An 18508-nucleotide genomic window follows, 5' to 3' on the forward strand; every position below is an offset into this window, starting at 1 on the left:
CAACAAGATGGGACGCAGTGATGCAGCCTGGCGGGTTGGGTACTCGCCTTTCCTCAAAGATGCCGTCGGCCCGGAGGGAGAGCGGGCGGTGACAGGCAGGCGCCCCCGGGGACGTGGCCATGGCGGTGGCAGGCGCTAACAAGAAGGCATAAGGGACTGCTCCCAGGAGCGCATCCTCTGAAGCCATTGCCTCCGCCGGCGGCACAGGGAACAGAAGGGCCCCCTCTGCAGCCCAGGGCCCAGGCCCCTTTGTGCTTCTGCTCAGGAGAGGCCCGGAGCTGCCACCACTGTGCAACCATGCTCAGGACCCTCGGGCTGGCCCTGCTGCCTCTGCTCAGCACCGTGGGCTCCGGCCAGGCCAGCGGCTTCACAGGTGAGGGGCCCCGGCCCAGGGCAGGTGGTGCCGGAGGAGGGAGCTCCAGGGGGTGGGTCTCTATGAGTAGGGGCAGCAGCCCCGCTGAGAGCTGGGCAGAGGGTAGCATCTGTGCTTCTCGCCACACTTTCCTGCAGCCACCAAAGAGATGGCGTGTGTGCCCCCGAGTGCCCTGGGGGCCTGTGGTTCAAATGCAGATTCTGAGCCAACGGTCCGGGTGGGACCTGGAACTGTGCATTCTGCCGGTGATGCAGGGAAGCAGGGCCACAGGCCATCCTGGGAGTGGGTGCAGATGAGGTGTCCAGGCCTTTGGTCCTTGACTTACAGAGGAGACCGAGGCCCAGGGGTCAGGACCTCGCCCCAGGCCACACACCCAGCCGAGGGCGGTTTCCACAGGGGACCCTGACAGGGAGGCCTGAATGGGGTCTCTGTCCAGCTGCCCCTCACCTTGGCCTCTGTCAGCCCCCGTTTCCTCAGTGGTAAGTGAGGACCGAGGTGGCCCACCGGGGAGCGAGGCGCTGAGTCGGGGCACCTGTCCGAGGCCTTTGCCCGGCACAGGGCCAGCTGCTAAAAAACATTGATTTCTGAAGCCCCAGATTTCAAAGAATTGAGATCAGAAACCTTAAAATCACTGTTCTCCTGCGATCTGTCTCATTCAGTAGGGAACTCAACCAGGTCCGTTCTGTTCCTATAATCACTTCAGTTTTGTTCCAGTTTGAGGTTTTTGACCCGTACGCAGGATTTTGGTTTTGTTGTGATGGTTCTCACCCGATTTCCCCTCTGGAGTGGGTAACATGTGACCCAGGCAGCTCAGCCCAGAAGGAGCCGGACTACAGTGCAGCTAGAGGAGACCTGGGAGTGCTGCGTGACCCCTTGTGGTACCCGTGAGGACACGGGGACAGAAGCGCAGCAATGCTCAGAGTCCCACATCTACTGGTCTTAGGTCTTGTACCAGTCAGTGGATCCTACAACCCAGGGCACAGCTAATACTGTACAAATGACAGGATGGGCACTGGGGGCAGGAGGGAGGGCATGAAACAGGCTCCGAACCACACGGCTGGTGATTGTGGAGCTGCTGTGCCTCAGGTCCTCTGACCCAGGGCCCAGGGTCTGGAGCGTGAAAAGGTCCTGCCTCTGAGCCCAGAGCCCAGAGCCCAGGACCCCCATCTCCCACGCTGACGGCCCTCGAAGGGGCTTGCTGAATGGCAGGATCTGCTAAGGTGTCTACTCCAGGCTCTGCCGAGAAGCCGGGCTCGGAGAGGACCCGGGGGCCTCTGGGAGAATGTAAACAACAGAACCAAACAAGTCGTTCCCAAGTGCAGTTTCACAGGAGAGGCATGTGCGTGTGGTGTGTGTGCCAGTGACCAGCTGGGACCTTGCCATGATCAGCTGGGGATCGGTGACTCTCTGGAGATAGGGACGAGGCGCCAACCACTAATGAAGGCTGGCATCTCGTCTCGGGTTAAGACGAGGAAAACAGGATCTAGGCGCACCTTGCCGAATTCTCCCGGCAGGAAGTCCTTGTGCCTTTGTCTTGTGAGTCGATCCCTTTCATGGCGGCCATTGCCCCTAGCCCCTCCTCCAAGTCACCTCTAAGCTCTGGGCTAAGTGACCTTGGTTCCAGAGATTGATTTCTCCTGTCCCACCCACCCACCTACCCACCAAGGGGCCTCCCATTCCTTCCCAAAGCTTACTGTCGCCCACCCTGTTGGAGACAGGCAGCAGGTGTCTCCACCCCCAGAGGCCCTGCCACCCCCAAAGGTGACGAGGAGGCAGCCAGTGGTTCCCGTGGCTGTGGGGTGGGCTCACTGTGGGGTGGGGTAATGCAGCACTGCATTCACCCCAGGGTAAGGCCGAGGGTCCTCCCACCAGCCCGGGCTGAGGGCGGCTCAGTCCATTTCCTCCTGGGGGTCACTAGCCCCCCTGCGTCTGGCCGTCCGCGCACTCGGGCGCTGTTGTGAGGCAGACTATTCAGGGTGCTGCCTGTTGCTGGGATAAAGAGGATCGATGCCGCCATCCCTGAGTTCCTCTCCAGAAACCCAGCTTCTCCCTGAGGGCTGTACACTATCACATTGAGCGCCTACCCATTGGCTGCACCGTCTCCTAGAGCTTGGAGCTCAGAGGTCGAGAATCTGAGTGTGTGAAGTGCATTCAGACCTTGCACTCTTCTTGCACTGAGAGCCCCGTGCTGGCTGTGTGAGCTCCCGGCGGCCGTGGCCTGAGCTTCAGCCTGGACGAAGTCCCACAGGCTGGGAACTGAAACAGTGGAGATCGATTCCCTCACAGCTCTGGAGGCCACAGGTCCAAGATCAAGGTGTCAGCAGAACTGATTCCTCCTGTCGGCTGTGAGAGAGACCCTGCCCCACCCTCTCCCCAGCTCCTGCTGGCTGCTGGCCCTCTTGGAGCTCCTTGGCCTGTGGCATATCACCCTAATCTCTGCCTTCATCTTCATGTGGCCTTCTCCCTGTGCCCCCTCCTGTCTCTGTGTCCAAATTCCTTCTGTCCTATTGGATGGGGGCCGCCCTACTACAATAACCTCATCTTAACTGTATCTGCAAAACCCCTACTCCTACATAAGGTCACCTTCTGAAGTACTGGGAGTGAGGACTTAGCATATGAATTCTGGGTGGGTGCGGGGCACAGCTCAGCTCATAACAGTCCCTGCTACATGAGACAACTGAGGCCCCAGGGCAGAGGGGATGCCCCCAGGCCGCAGGGTCCATGACAAAGAGGCACAGGACTGGAGATGGCAGTGGCACCACAGGGTCAGAGCCTTGAGTGATCATGCTGATGAAGGGGCCATGGGCACAGAACTACAGGCGGGCGCTATGCCCTCATCTTTCGATGATGACAGTAACAGCCGGGCTGACCTTGACCATCGATGATTCCTCACATGTTTATTTGATCTTCCATCTCATTCCTTTAAAAGGGTGAGCTCGCTCTCTGAGCTGGTGCGTAGGAGACGCCTTCAGTTCACAATTACTGTGGGGATTGTGACTGATGCACTCGTCTTGTGACAAACTGTGGCTCGTGGAGAGTGAGACGTGCAGACAATTCTCCTGGCTGCAGAGTCACAGAAGTCTGCCTCCTCGTGTCTCCCTCCTGTGTCCCTGGGGCTGGGCCCAGCGTGGCTCAGCCTTGTGGCTGCTCCGTGTTCTGTGGAGGAGGGTCTCTCAGTGGGCAGGTCTCTGTTCACGCTCTATCCCTCTGCGTTTCCGCTGCTGTCCTGACTTCTCAGTGGGCTGGTGGGCAGATCCTGAGAGTACGGGAATGCAGGGATCTTGTTTCACTGGCTTCTGCAGAAGCATGATAACCCCTCACATCGATCTGACTCTGGTGTTTGTTTTTCCTTTGGGTCCTGCATCCTCCCTGCCCCCTCACAGACAAAGGCCTGTCCTTGCTGAGCTACCAGCTGTGCAACTACAGCGTGACCCAGAATGTCCAGAAGGTGGAGGCCGTCCGGCTGTCCCACGTGACCTACGCCCCCTGCGGTGGGTGGATCCCGTGGAGGCGGTGCCCCAAGACCATTTACAAGACCCGGTACCTGGCCGTGGACGTCCCCGAGCCCAGGAACGTGACCGACTGCTGCCAGGGCTACGAGCAGCTGGGCCTCTACTGCGTCCTGCGTGAGTCGGGGGCAGCGGGTGGGCTGTGGGCCTCTCCCTCATGTCCTTCCTTCTCCCCGGGGGCCTGATGAGTCTTGGGGTTGTTACTGTTCACATCTACTAGCCCTGAACGTATGAGATCTTTCTGAAAAGTGGGTTCCTAACCTTGAGCATCAGGATCCTGTGGAAGGCTTGTCCAAGCACACATCGCTGGCCCAGCCCTGGCTTCAGATCCAGCGGGTCGGGGTGAAGTTCAAGGTCCCAGGTGGTGCTGATGCTGCTGGCCCAGGGTTCCCGTGTGAGAACCTTTGGCTCAGGAGCCGGGGCTCCCAGACCTCCCTGCACACCCAAGGCCCCGGGGCAGCTTTGAGAACACAGATGCCAGGCCCTGCGCTTGGAGATTGGGACGGGCTTGGCCTGGGGCATAGCTTGCCGTTGGGATGTTTTTAAAGTTCCCCAAGCTGCTAACCCATCGCTGCATTTGAGAACCAATCTGGCAGTCTCTTCTGTTGCAGTCGACTTTTCTTGTTAAAAGTGGTGGTGGCTCCTTTTTTTTAAAAGTCTGAAATCCCCATCTGGACTCCCATATATGAAAGGGATGGAAGGGGTCCCCCAGGACCCTGTAACTGCTCAGAGGCCCCAAGTCCTCTCCCTTGCTCGGTGTGGTCTGGAAGATTCTTGGGGCGGTTACCAGGGTGACCGGTGGGAGTGTGCTGGGCCAGTGTCTGAGGCCAGGTGGGCTGTGCCGTGTTGGGGCTCAGGGCTCAGCCTCTCGGTGGAAAGGGAACTTTCCAGAAGGCCTCTTCCAGGGGAAAGAGTGCACATGTGAGTGTGTGTGTGGGCAGTTGCGATTGCTACATCTGAGTCAATACCAGATCTCAATTGAGTTTCTGGGCAGTCAGGGGTACCTCTGTCCCTGTCCCGTCATGGAGGGGAAGTGGGAAGGGTGTGACTTCAGCGAGTGCCCACGGGGTCACCCTGAGTTGGGAGGGGCACCATCTCCAGGGGGCAGAAAGCACCACTCAGGCACATCCCAGAGGGGATCCCACTTGACCCAGACCTGGGCCCGAGGCGAAGGCGTGGCCATCACACACCAGGGGGGACCAAACCGGAGCCTTGTGTCCCGTAGCCCAGCAGAAGGCCGCGTGGGCCTGGCACGCCGAGTCATGCTGAGCCTCCTCCCTCCGGCCCCCTAAGCCACTCAGCCACCACGGCCTTAAAACGGAAGAGCATCGAGGACACGCGTGGCATTTCTTTCCGTCTAAGTTTAAATTTTATTTTTAAATTCGGCGTTAGGAATGCGGGGATGACTCACCCATCACTTTATTGAAATGTGACTTTTTACTATAATTACAAATATGCATACACGAGCCCCGCAGAAACTCTGGGAACAAAGACGAATCTCCCAGGGACAGGGATGCCATTTCCACAGACCGGCTCAGGGCTGTGTCTCCCAATGACACCATTGTCCCAAACTCTGCCACCACCAATAAGAACCAGATAGGGCCGGCTGACCTCAGGGCGATGGCTTGGAGCCAGTTGTATATGCCCGTTGGCTCTCTAAAGGGGTGCTGAAGGGAGGGGCTGACCCCTGGAGACCCCACCCAGATTCCTGGGTGCTGGGAAGGAGTCCCTCCCTGTGCTGACTCCTGCTCCCTCTCCGCTCTCCATGTCTTCAAGGGCACATGTGCGAAGGGGTGGCCAGCTGAGCTGCTTGCCCATGCCCTGGGAGCACCTCTCTTCCTGGGGGGCGGGGGTCCCATTGTTTGTAGAGACCTCGGGGCCCATGGAATCTTGGTATGGAGCACCAGAATCCAGGGGGGAAAGGCAGGTGTGCCCTCTTCCATTTGTCTTCACCTGTGAAGGCCACACAGGCCAAAACCTGCTGGCTGTGGGCGGGGCTAGTGAGGTCACAGGTCACAGTGGCCTGGAGGAGGGTCCAGGATTGGCTGAGCCACACAAGCCCCACCCACCAAAGGGTGACCTTTCTGTGAGGGCTGCTGCCCTGCTGAGCTGAACAAGTCAAGTCTCCAAGGAGAGGAGGCAGGGAGGGCCGTGCTCCTTCCCCACCACCTGCCTCTCATCGTTCTTCCCCTCAACACACCAGCCACCGGGAAATGACTCTCCTGGGACCCCACTTTTAAAGTGTCAGCACCTTTAATTAGGAGCTCACCAGGTGGCTGGAGGGCTGGAACGTTCTAGTTAGAGAGTCCCATGGGCAGGGCTGCTCTGGGGAGTGAGGGGTGTGGCTAGAATAAGGAGAGTGGGGCTATGGGGGTGGGGTAGGGGGTGACAAGATGAGCACCTGGGCACCAGAACTGCCCATGGTGGAAGCATTTACACCACAGGCATTAGCCACACAGCCTCCTCCACACGGGGACAGCTCTCTCTTCAGGGCCTGTTTGATTAGATCTCATTCAGAGCAGCCTAGCGACAGGCTGGCTCTTTGGAAACTGAAGAGACCACTGGTTGCTTTGCACAGGTTGGGGCAGAGGCCAAACCCTGGCTGTGGTTGCTATGGGGACAGACTGGACCTCTGGGAGGACAGGTGGGCCTACGGGGAGAATTGTGTCTTGGCAACCCAGTGCTCTCCGCCCACAGGCCTCATCTCCAGGCAGCAGGGAGACTCCGCCGAGCTTCCTCCTTTCCCCTCCCACTCGGCAGCCGAGCAACTCAAAAGGGAAGAGCGTTATGAGAACACAGGGGCATGCCTTTCCGTCTAAACGGCTTTCAATTTCTAAAAACCCAGCCTTTGGGAGGCCATGAGAACTCATACATTATTATTATTTTTAAAAAATGCAACTTTGTGCTGTTGTTACACAAAAGGAGGCACACGCCATGCAGAAGAGAACACGGGGACCTCACCGACACGCCACCCTGCTCCCCAGGGCAGAACCCCTGCGCAGACTCTCCTCTCTCCGTGCAGGGCAGGCATGTTACAAAGGGGGGCACCCTGCCTGAGACTTCTCTGTAACATGCCTTCACCATTTGGCAATGCATTTGGGCCACGTTTCATGTCAGTAAATATTGTCCTGCGGCATGAGTCAACGGCCACATGGCATTACCTCACAGGGATGCATCAGCCTGTAGCCATCGCCCACATTTCACATCCAGTTGCTTCCAAGTTTTCATCATTGTCCATCACGCTGCCACAAGCGTCTGATGGTGCAAACGCTGCTGCACACCCGGGGGTGGCGCTAACTGAGCATCTCAGCCGGTGCTGGCCAACTGCAGTGACCCCCTGTTTTCCCCTCAGCCCCCCTTCACCAAGGGTCCATCACCGTGGCAGAAGGACCCCACTGCGCCCCGAGACTATCCCAAACTCCCCGGCCCCCAGGAGCGGGAATGATATTCCAGAAGGATCACCTTTCTGAGCCCAGGAGGCCTCAGCGCTGCCGCCGCTCAGACAGAACCCCTGTGGGTGTCCCCTAGCGCCGTGACTGTAGCCTCAGGTTGCCAGGCGCGGGCGGAGCAGTCCTGGTTCATTGTCTGTGATGAGATAGTGGAAAGAGGAGCTGGTTTCTGACTTTCTACCAAGTTGGAGCTGTTGACTGTTCTCTTGGGCTCTCAGCGAGAGCCAGGCCTGTGGGGAGGGAGGCGGGGAGTCCCCACAGTGAGCAGGTCCAGATGAACGTGAACGGGAAAGCATGTCTGTGGTGACTGACAATCATTCTTGGCCGCTGATTTTTCTTGGTGGCCTGTACTTCCTTTCCATTCAGTAAACCTTTTCGTGTAGAATAGTTTATTTTTATTTTTAAAAATATATTTTATTGATTTTTTACAGAGAGGAAGGGAGAGGGATAGAGAGCTAGAAACATCGATGAGAGAGAAACATCGACCACCTGCCTCCTGCACACCTACTACTGGGGATGTGCCTGCAACCAAGGCACATGCCCTTGACCGGAATCGAACCTGGGACCTTTCAGTCCGCAGGCTGACGCTCTATCCACTGAGCCAAACCAGTTTCGGCAGTATGTAGAATAATTTAGATTGAGAGACAAGTTGCAAAGGTGGCAGAGTTCCCCATACCCTTCCACAGGTCCCCGTGTGTGAGTGTCTTGTGTCACCATCGGATACACGTTCCCACGAAGCAACCCACATCGGTGCATAGTTGTTCATTCTCCTGAGCACTTCATTTGGATTTTCCTTTCTTTCCTCCTAATGTCATTTTTCTGTCCCAGGAGCCACCTCACATTTAGCCTCAGGTCTCCCTAACTGTAAGGTGCTGGCTTTTAGGATGGGGAGAGAGCAATCCGTGGTTGTTGGCCCCACGGGGACGCTGGAACTTCTGTCCCAGGGGCTCTCTGGGTGGCACCGCTTGCCCCTATTTTACGCCCCCAAAGCCAGTCCCTGTGGCGATGTCTCCAGGACTTTAGACATCAGCACAGCGCTGCCCAGGCCTAGCCACCGCCCTTGAGCAGCGGCACGGTGCTCTCCGCGGTCCACAGACGGAGTGAGCGTCAGGAGCTACCCCGGGTGCTGTCTGAGCGGGTCAGCTGGTTCGTATTGCTGACATCCTTAGCTGCTCATTGCTCTCTCCAGCCCTGAATCGGTCCGGGGAGTTTGCATCCAGACCCGGCGTCTGCCCGAAGGAGGGCCAGGAAGCATCCATCTCGCCGTGTACCCTGGACTCCGACTGCCCCGGACTCCAGAAATGCTGTTCCTTTTCGTGGGGCCCCCGCTGTGTGGCCCCTGCACCCCAAGGTAGGACTGAGACCTGCAGCAAAGCAGGTGCCAGCAAGGCAGCCGCCCATGGGCTGAGGCGGTCCTGACCTGGTGAAGGTTGGAGAGTGATTTCCAGGAACCTCAGCCAAGGCCACGATATCACGGGGAGTCCTCAGCTGTGTGTGGGCACATCCCTCTCTCACTCAGTGCAATGTCTCTGCCATGTCTCTGACTGCTGATGCCTCAGGGGGTGGGGGTGGGGAGGGCTCACAGGCCCTCCTGGCAGAGCAGTGACCCAAGTTTCCCCAGTTGCCTGGGGCACCCTATGGTTCCATGTCAGGTGGCACTTACTGGAAGCCGACCTGTCTGGTAGCTGCTCCTGAAACGCCACAGGGGCCCGAAATCCTGCACATAGCACCTGCCTGGCAGGCCCGTGGCCCAGCCCTCAGGACATGCCTATCTGGTCTGGAAGGTTCTGGTCTTGACCTTGACCTTGGAGAATGGGTCGGTCAAGGTTCAGATCTAAGGATAAATATATCATGGTCATTGTCCTGGCTGGGTCGTTCAGTTGGTTGAAATGTTGTCCTGTCACCAAAAGGCTGCAGTTTTGATTCCATAACCTAGGTATGAGCTGGGCAAGGCAGATGCTTAGGTTATGGGTCTGATCCCCAGTTGGGACGCATATGGGAGGTAAACAATTGATGTTTCTTTCTCACATCGATGTTTCTCTCTCTCTCTCAAAATCAATAAAAAATAATACATATCTTCTGGTGAGGATTAAAAAAAGAAAAATATCATATACACTATATGTTACATGAAGATTCCTGCTAGAATGGGCTTTCCTTTCCCTGAGAGATCAAGGGTGGGGCAGAACGCCTGCATTGTCATCATGGTGACTACGCAAGCTTCCTACCCTATCACTGGGAGCCTGTGTATGCAAATTAACTGCCACCTTTATTGGGTTAATTTGTATACTGCTCCTGATTGGCTGGTGGTGTAGCAGATTTACGATCAATTTACATGTTTGTCTCTTATTAAGATAATGTAGTCTAGTATTAGTATAGTATAAATAATGTAGAGTATTATATATCACATATATTAATTATGCTATTTTACTATACACTGAGTATATATGTATATATATTAGAGGCCTGGTGCATGAATTTGTGCATGGGTGGGGTCCAGCCAGCCTGGCCAGAGGGAGAGGACATGGGCTGTTGACTGGCCTGCCTGCTGGTTGAACTCCTGGTTGAGGGGACAATTTGCATATTAGCCTTTTATTATATAGGATATACACTGAGTGGCCAGATTATTATGCATTCAGAGATCATCATAATCTGGCCACTCAGTGTATATCACAGTCTACATATTCTATAAAATATATATTACACACATTATTATCTATTGTAGTATACATTATCTCCAAAAATGTAGTATGCAGTATATATAAGATTACAAATACTATACTATAAGAGAAGGGTGGGACAGGAGGTGGGGGAGGTGTCCCATGCCAGCCATGTGGCAGCCCCCCTCATGCAGGGGGGTGAATGCAGATGGGCCAGCTCCTGCTTTCCAGGCCTCCTGTCCCCCTTCTCGGCCCTGGTGGCCCCACCTGGCCCCGGGCCTGGAGCTCATCAGCCTGTGCTCCCTGCAGCTCCAGAGGGCACTTGGGAGCATTCCTGGTACAACGTGACCGTCCTGGTGAAAATGGACTTCAGGGAACTCCAGCAGGTGGACGCCAGGCTCCTGGATCACATGCGGCTGCTGCACTCCATGGTGGGTGAGAGGCGGGAGCCTGCAGGCCGCCTGCTGGTGCCAGGGCAAACCAGGGGGTGGGGAGGGGTTCCACAAGGGAACTTAGAACGCCCAGCTCCGAAGCAGATGTCAACTCCTAATTTAAAAACAAAGCTTCAAAGAGGCGTGGTTTATGTGCAACAAAGTGCACACACAAAAGCGTGCGGTTTGAAGTCTGACACACATGGCGTTTAAGCGGTACACCATCATGGGGTAGAACACGGAACCCCTAATCCTCTAACGGCTGTTGCTTAGACCAAAGGGTGTCCAGGGTAGCTGGTCGGGGCCCCAGAGCTGGGCCCTCCCGGGCCTCCCCCTCGGTCCCCAGCGTGCTGGGAAGCGCTGGGTGGGGACCTTTCCCGGCACTATCGCTGTCCGGGGCTGGGTGGCTCTGTGGCCGGGGCTGCCTGTCATCATGGGATTGCACAGCATGCCTGGCCTCTTTGCACACGCACTCAGACGCATGCCTAGCTGGGACAGACCCACACGTCTGAGCTGTGGCAGCCACACATGCCTCTGAACAAGGCCACAGGCCCCCTGAGGGGCAGCTCTGTTCCTGCTGCAGACACAGCTCACACTTGCTGGCACTGCAGAGCCTTCCAGCCAGGATGACGTTACCCGGCAGTGGCCGGGGCACTGCCCGTCCTCACGGATGGAGGTCCCTGCAGGGCCTGGTCTGCCTTCAGGACCGCATGGGCCCGTGTTCCCGCAGTGAGCCCAGGCTCAGAAGGTCCCACACTTTGTTTAATGCTCTGGCGTTGTCTCTTGAAATGCTTCATGCTTTAAAATAAATAAATAAATTATATATATATATATATATATATATATATATATATATATATATTGATTTTTTTACAGAGTGGAAGAGAGGGATAGAGAGTTAGAAACATCGATGAGAGAGAATCATTGATCAGTTGCCTCCTGCACACCCCCTACTGGGGATGTGTCTGCAACCAAGGTACATGCCCTAGACTGGAATCGAACCTGAGACCTTTCAGTCCGCCTTTGTGAGAAGGCCCCCAGCGGGAGACCAGGACCGTGCCTGTAGGTGAACAGAATTGAGAATAGGTTGCACCAGGAATGAGAAGGTGGACGCTCTATCCACTGAGCCAAACCGGTTCAGGCTGCTTCATACTTTTTGAGTAAGGCCCCCAGTTTTGCTTCTGCACTGGGCCCCACACACTCTGTGGTTGGGTTTGCTTGACTTTCAGACCCCAAGGACGTGTCCTATGGGTAATGGGGAGGGGGTAGACCCGGACTTGGGTCCCTTCCCCGCAGAACCGATGGCACACACATTCACCTCGCTCTGGGCTGTCCAGTAAAGCGACTTGAGGGGCATTTCGAGAGGGCACAGTCCCCTGGATGCTTCTTACCTGCCCCAGCTGGAGGATAAGACGGCCCAGCTAAATAGCCAGTGAGAGCATGGCTCAGGAGCCAGACTGCCTGGGTTCTAATCCTAGTGCTGCCACTCATCAGCTGGGTGGCCTTGGGCAAGTTACTTAACCTCTCTGTGCCTTAGATACCACTTCCTTTAACTAGATCACATATGTCAAACACAAGGCTCGCGGGCCAAATCCAGCCCGCCAGGCCTTGCAATGTGGCCCACACCGCGCTGTCATCACTGCACTCCGCTGTCAGTTTATGACATTGTCAGTTTATGACTGTTCAGTAAACCATTCGGCCCGCGGTTTAGGCTGGATTTTAGATTTTGGCCCCTTCTCTGATTGAGTTCGACACCCCTAAACTAGATAGTCATAGTCCTGTCGGAGACAGTGCTGTGCGGTTTAAACAGTGCATGAAAGGAGCTTAAAGAGATATCCAGCAGAAAGGATTCCGATGAAATGAGAAAAGGGGCCACGAAAGCTACAGAAGTCAGATGTGCCACTTAAAGCTTGATGTCCAGTCCTCTGATTCCCGATGTGACCCTCTGTCATGAGCCGTGAGGATGGGGACCGCGGGGCCCAGGGGGCTGACCGGTGTTTTTTCGGGGGGTGGCTGTGACAGAGCGCCACAGATGGAGGGTTTACATTACAGAATCTTAGGGTTCCCTGGTCTGGAGGCTAGAGGCCTGAGATCAAGGTGTGGGCAGGGCTGCTCCTTCTGAGGAGGTGAGGGAAGGCTCCCTCCCAGGCCCCGCCCCTTGGCTGTAGGTGGCTGTCTCCTCCCTGTGTCCCCATAGCAGCTCCTTCTATCAGTGTCCGTCTCTGTGTCCAAACCTCTTCTCTGTGTTTTCGGGGGCAAAGGCGCACCCGAACCACCTCATCTAATCTGACTTCATCCACCGAGACCCTCTGTCCAAATAAGGGCCCATTCTGAAGGCCTGGGGGCAGGACTTCGACATAAGGATTCGGGGTGGGGAGAGCGGGGGGGCAGTGTTCAGCCCATGACAGTCAGCGTTGCAGAAGTATTTATAGTCTGGCTTGCAGGGCTGTCACCGGGGTGATGACGGAAATAAACTATCGTAGGGGTTCTCTCCTGCAGACCAGAATGCGAACGTGCCATTCACGTAGATTCTCCGGGCCTCGGTCTCCCGGGCTGTCTGATGGGGGCGCTTTTCCCGGGCGATGCTCTAACTCTGGCTCCACAGGTGACCAGCGCCCTGCGGCCGGTGGACGCCGCCGTCTACCACCTGCACTCGGCCTGCGGGGACACCTCGACCACGGTGTCGCGGCTGCTGCTGGGCCTGCCGCGGCCGGTGCCCGTGGCCAACGTGTCCGCGGTGTTGGACGGCATCGTGAAGCGTGTCTACGAGGTGATCAACATCCAGGTGCAAGGTGTGCTTTCCCTCGTCCTCGCCTGGGAGCAGGGGGAGGAGTGGGAAAATAACCCGGCAGGCGAGGGGGCGCTGACCCCTTTAGTCCATTCCGGTCCAAACCAAGTTAAACTGTGTCTCCACCACACGCTCCCATCCCCAGTTCCCACTTCCATCCAGGTGGGCGCTGGTGAACAGACCCCAGAACATACAGGATTTCTTCCGTCAGCTCTCAGGTTCCTCCAGTTCCCCGTCTTGCCTCTGTCCCACCCTCGCCAAGGACATTCTTGTACCCAGAGGGCTTTGTCAGCAGAACTTGTACCAAGTTGGATTTGGTGAAGCACACAGATGCGGACTTGTTTCTGGAAGAAATTATCTGCTTTTTCTTCTCCTCCTTCTCCTCCTCCTTTTCCTGCTCCTCCTCCTCCTTCTCTTCCTCCTTCTTTTCCTCCTCCTCCTCCTCTTTCTTTTCCTTCTTTTCCTTTTTCTTTTCACGTTTGGTCTATATCAGGGGTTAGCAAGCACTTGCAAAGTGCCAGGCAGTAAATACTCGGGGACCACATGGCTCTGGCTCTGCGCTCAGCTGCCGTGTGACGTGGAAGGAGTGTGGTAGGGTGTGAGCGGGCCCACGGCGCCAGCAGTGCGTTCTGTCCCAGGACGGGAGGACCTGAGTCCCCTGCTCCCTGGGGGTGGCTACTCCTGTGGGGAAGCTCCTCCCAGGACAGTGAAGGTCACACATGAGGAGGCCAGCCTCTGGGTCTTTAATGTCCTGAAAATCCTCACGTGTGCTTGAGGGCCACGCCCACTCGTGCCAATAAGAGAAGTGCCTGTCGGCCTGTGAAGGCCCCCAGCGGGAGACCAGGACCGTGCCTGTAGGTGAACAGATGGGGGTTAGCACTGGAGGGGGGAGCGAAGGCCAGCCCCGGGCTTGGGGCAGGAGGGGTCAGGTGGGAGAATCTGTTATGGGATGTGGGCTTCGACTGGGTGGTGTTTTGTTTGGGGGGGGGGGGGAGGGGCTTTGACCCAGGGCTTTGTTCTAGATTGGATGCTGTCAGAAAGTGGGGTTCTATGATTGGGTATCTCAACAAGAGGAGCAAATTTGCCTGAAGATAAGCTATAATTAGTATAAAACGAAGAGCCACTCCTTTTGCCCAAGGTGACATTCTGGGGTAGCACAGTGGCCTTTTTTGCCTGGCTTTGGTAAAATCGCGCAGTGGCGTGGTTCTGTCTCACTTTATCCTGGTCGGGGAGTAGCCGTGTGTGTTCTGAGACGGTTTCTGTCGGTGGGAGAGGGAAGGGCCCAGCTGTGAGTGACAGGCCGCCTCTGAATGCCAGGGCCCGCTCTTCTCCCTTTCTCAGTCCACAAAGGAGCCATCCACCAGACCAGTTCTCGGGTAGGATGCTTGGACCCATCATTTCATGACCCTTAGAGTCAGCGCAGCCCCAAAGCGATTGGCTCAGGCATCCGTAGTCTCCCAAGCGCGTGTCACGGCTGTAGGCGAGCACGGCAGTGTCCTGAGCCGTGGCCAGCTGCTCTGCGGGCTTTCTGAGTCAGCACTTCAAGAAGCACCCGGACCCGCTGCCCTGTCCACTTCCTCGGCTCAGAGGACACCAGTGGAGGCCAGTGAGGACGGCCAGGTGGCTGCCACTCACCTGCTCTTCTTTCCCATAGACGTGGATGAGTGTTTGCATGAGGAACTCAACGCCTGCTCTGGAAGCGAACTGTGTTTGAACACGGAGGGCTCCTACCGGTGTGTCCACCAGCCAGAGGAGCCGGCCTCGTCCCCCCAGAAGCTGGACGGCACGTGTGAAGGTAAGAGGCCACAGGACGTGGCTAAGGAACCCTTTCCGTTTGATGGACCGTGGACCACAGAGATTCTCTCTTCTCACAAAGGTGACTGGATGGCTCATGGGCAGAGAATAGTCACCTGGTTCTGTAGATTGTTCTGGCTCTCATATTCTGACCTTCTTTCTCCAATTGAACCAATCTGTGTGCGATGCTGGTAATAGAAGCACGTATGAGTAGATCATCATTTCTGCTCTCAGGAAACTCAGCGGAGAGCATGCCAGATGCTTGGCGGGCATGGTGCATATGAGTAGGATGCCTGTGTAATTTATTGTTTAAATCGGGACACTGGGGGTGAAGGGGCCTGATGAATACGTACACTGGGCCCAGGAGTAACCTGGACCAGCCCCGGGCTTACTGATTAATTAGCTGTAAAAGAGCGAGAGAGACATGAGGCAGCAGGCAGAGGTGTTGGCCGGACAGTGTAACAGATGACGATTCCTGAATGAGTGGGGGGGGGGGGGGGGGCGGGGGAAGACTAGGGCGATAATGCTTATTTTTAACAATAACTGTTTACATTGAGAAGGGGCTGAAGTGGAGTGGAGCGGCCAGGATGCTGGCTGAGCTGCATGTTGGGTGCTGGAGCTCAGAGGGGCTGAGCTGCGTACGGGAATCTGGGGTCATCAGCGTCCAGGTAGTGTTTCACTCTGGGCATGGTTGGAGTTCTGCAGGGGAGGCCTGGTGCCTGGGCTGAGGAACCCAGCTATTTAGAAGTCAGCACAGGAGGAGGGGCTTGCAAAGGGAGGGAGTGAGACGGGAAGGACAGTAGGAAAGACAGCCTCAGGAGTGTTGACAAGTAGGAGGTGCAGAGACCCAGAGAGCCCGGATGGAAGGGTAGACCCCAGGAGGGCCCCTCTGGAAGGTGGGTGATGCAGAGCAGGCTCGTATGCTGATGGGAGAGACCCTGGTCCAGGGGTCTTCAAACTATGGCCCGTGGGCCACATGCAGCCCGCAGAGGAGTCTGATCCGGCCCGCCAGGTTTTTTGGGCAGTGAGCGCAGCCAAGGTGTTACAGTAGGAATTAGTAGTTCATATAGTCCGGCCCTCCAGCTCTCTGAGGGACCATGATCTGGCCCCCACTTTAAAAAGTTTGAGGACCCCTGCCCTGGTCGGTTCTTGCAGCTCCGGCGTTCAGTCAAGCTTTCTCTGTTCTGGGAAGCTGCTCTTGGAGGTCTCTCCTCCCTCCCTCCCCTGGGCTTCCTCAGCTGGGATGCCGGTCACCTGTAGCCTCTCTGGTGGCCAGCGTGTGGTCAGGAGAAGCTTAGTGGCCACAGCCTGTAGGGCTGCCTGCAGGTGAGTGAGGCTGCAGGTGCAGCCTGACGGTGAGCCAGAGAAAGCTCAGCTTGCATGGCGGGACAGGAAGGGGCCAGTAAGTGAGCATTCATTCACTCACAGGACACATTTTAATGAGTTCCTACAATGCACAAGGTTCTGTGCCTGCTTTGTTGGTGAAGAACAGACTAGAGGAGTCATGGCTGACCACAAATCCACCCCTTCCTCCCTTAGTGACAAAGTTAGATTGAGTTTGGTGTGGAAATATTAGCCAAAAAGACTAGGCTTCCTTACCTCTCTTGCAGGTAGGATGACCATGTGACTCGTCTTAGCCAGTGAGACATGGCAGAAGTTTCCATGGGAACGAGAAAGACATGGTTACAGGCCCTGCTAAGACCAAGCTGAGCACAGGAGTATGACGGCCGAGGCCCCCTTGGCCATCTGAGCTACAGGGTGACCTTGGGGATAAGGCTCAGACACTGGTGATGGGGAAGCAAAGACAATGAAGAGGTCCGGGCCTGAGGTGCCGCAGATGTTTCCTACACAAAGGGCACACCTGACAGGGGTCAAGCCCTGTTATGTGGGGTTATATGGAGCAACTTATCCCAATGCAAGTGACTTGGGCAAGGCAGGAAGCAGGGGGGTAAAATACAGAGAGGGTCCCAGAAGCAGGTGGCTGGTGGTAGGGTAATGGGTGTGGTGGGGAGGTGTATCTGCTAGACAAACACCAGGCCTCCCAGCACAACTGGGCGCAAACCACAGACTGGGCATTAGTGGGAGAGGAGATTTAAAAAATATATATATATTGATTAGCTGCCTCCTGCACACCCCCTACTGGGAATATGCCCGCAACCAAGGTACATGCCCTTGACCGGAATCGAACCTGGGATGCTCTATCCACTGAGCCAAACCGGCTAGGGCGGGAGAGGAGATTTCAAGATGGGGCTCGATGGACTCGGTACCACCCTCAGAGTTCAGCCTAGAGCTAAAACTTTCTCTTGTTATTGCAGAGTCTGATTTATTACTTTAGCAACATTCTAACAACAGCGGAAAGATAAGTCATCCCCGGTCTCAGCGCGCCAGCCAACAGTTTTCTTTTTCCCTGCTCCCTTCCAGGTTTTCTACCCTATTTCAATCCTGCTATGCGTGCAGTTTTGTACTCTGCTTTCTCCACTCACCAGCATGTCTTGTGAAGGCTTCCAAGATGCAACCTGGTCCTCATCATCCTAATTTCGATGGTTGGGTAATAGTGATGGCGTATGGCAGTGATATCATGTCTCAGCTATCTGCCCCTTGGGGGGCATTAAGGTGGCTTCCAACATTCTGCCATAGAAACGAGAGCTTTCACTAGCAGGGTGAGGTGGTTATGGAGAAAACTGTTACTCACGTTTGGATCGCTTAATGTAATTCGCATGTCCCGTCCCCTTTAAAGGAATGCAACAGTGAGGACCCTCCCTTTGTTCATAGTAACAGTCAGGAGCTGCTTAGCACGCAAGTCACCCGGGCTCTGTAATAAGCACCTTTACAGCATCACCGTATTTAACCCTTAGACCAGCCCCTCCAGGCAACTGCCCCACAGTGCCTCCCCCAGAGGCTGCCCTCATCACAGCGTTGGTGCCCCCTGGTGGCCGTGCCCTGATCGGGAGCTGACCAGGGTTCTAGGGCTGTGGACTATTTCCTTAGGTGACCCAGAACTCAACAGGATAGTGAATGCAGGGTCCTTGCTGACTCTTCCCCTCTTTGCCATGGAGGGGTGAGGGTAGAGGCTGCGGGATGATCCTGGGAAGACCTGGAGGGTCCGTCTTCATCACTGGAATGTTCTATCTACTTCTTCCAATGAAGCTCCATGGGGCAGGTCTCCTGTCACTGCTAGTGAGTCCTGTACTTGGCAAATACAATAGTAGACACTCAACACATCTATATATATAAAAGCCTAATCGACCATTATGACTGGACAACCAGATGACCAGCCAATGGCTATGACGTGTACTGACCACAAGGGGGCAGATGCTCCATGCAGGAGTTATCCCCTGATAGTCAGTGCACTCCCACAGTCAATCTCCCAGAGCCAGCCGACCTCCTGTGGTCCCTTCCCTTAGCTGGCCAGCCCTGATTGGCCCCCATCAGGACTGGGTGAAACAGCCTTAATTGGTCGGGAAGGACCCCCATCTGTGCACGAATTCATGCACCGGGCCTCTAGTA

General features: G+C 55.9%; 1 protein-coding gene across 1 annotated transcript in view; it reads left to right on the forward strand.

The window, feature by feature from the left end:
• Positions 1 to 297: 297 nt before the first annotated feature.
• UMODL1 (uromodulin like 1) overlaps positions 298 to 18508 on the forward strand; it is a gene marked incomplete at its 5' end in the record, with an annotated part of 60051 nt that continues 41840 nt past the window's right edge. The window contains 6 exons of the mRNA XM_084873837.1: positions 298 to 373; positions 3757 to 3999; positions 8521 to 8682; positions 10298 to 10419; positions 13025 to 13211; positions 14862 to 15002. Coding sequence (XP_084729963.1) covers positions 298 to 373; positions 3757 to 3999; positions 8521 to 8682; positions 10298 to 10419; positions 13025 to 13211; positions 14862 to 15002 — 931 coding nt within the window. The remainder of the gene's footprint in view (positions 374 to 3756; positions 4000 to 8520; positions 8683 to 10297; positions 10420 to 13024; positions 13212 to 14861; positions 15003 to 18508) is intronic.

This window comes from Pipistrellus hanaki (genome assembly GCF_964339955.1).
Source record: "Pipistrellus hanaki genome assembly, chromosome: 2".
NCBI classification, from domain to species: domain Eukaryota; kingdom Metazoa; phylum Chordata; class Mammalia; order Chiroptera; family Vespertilionidae; genus Pipistrellus; species Pipistrellus hanaki.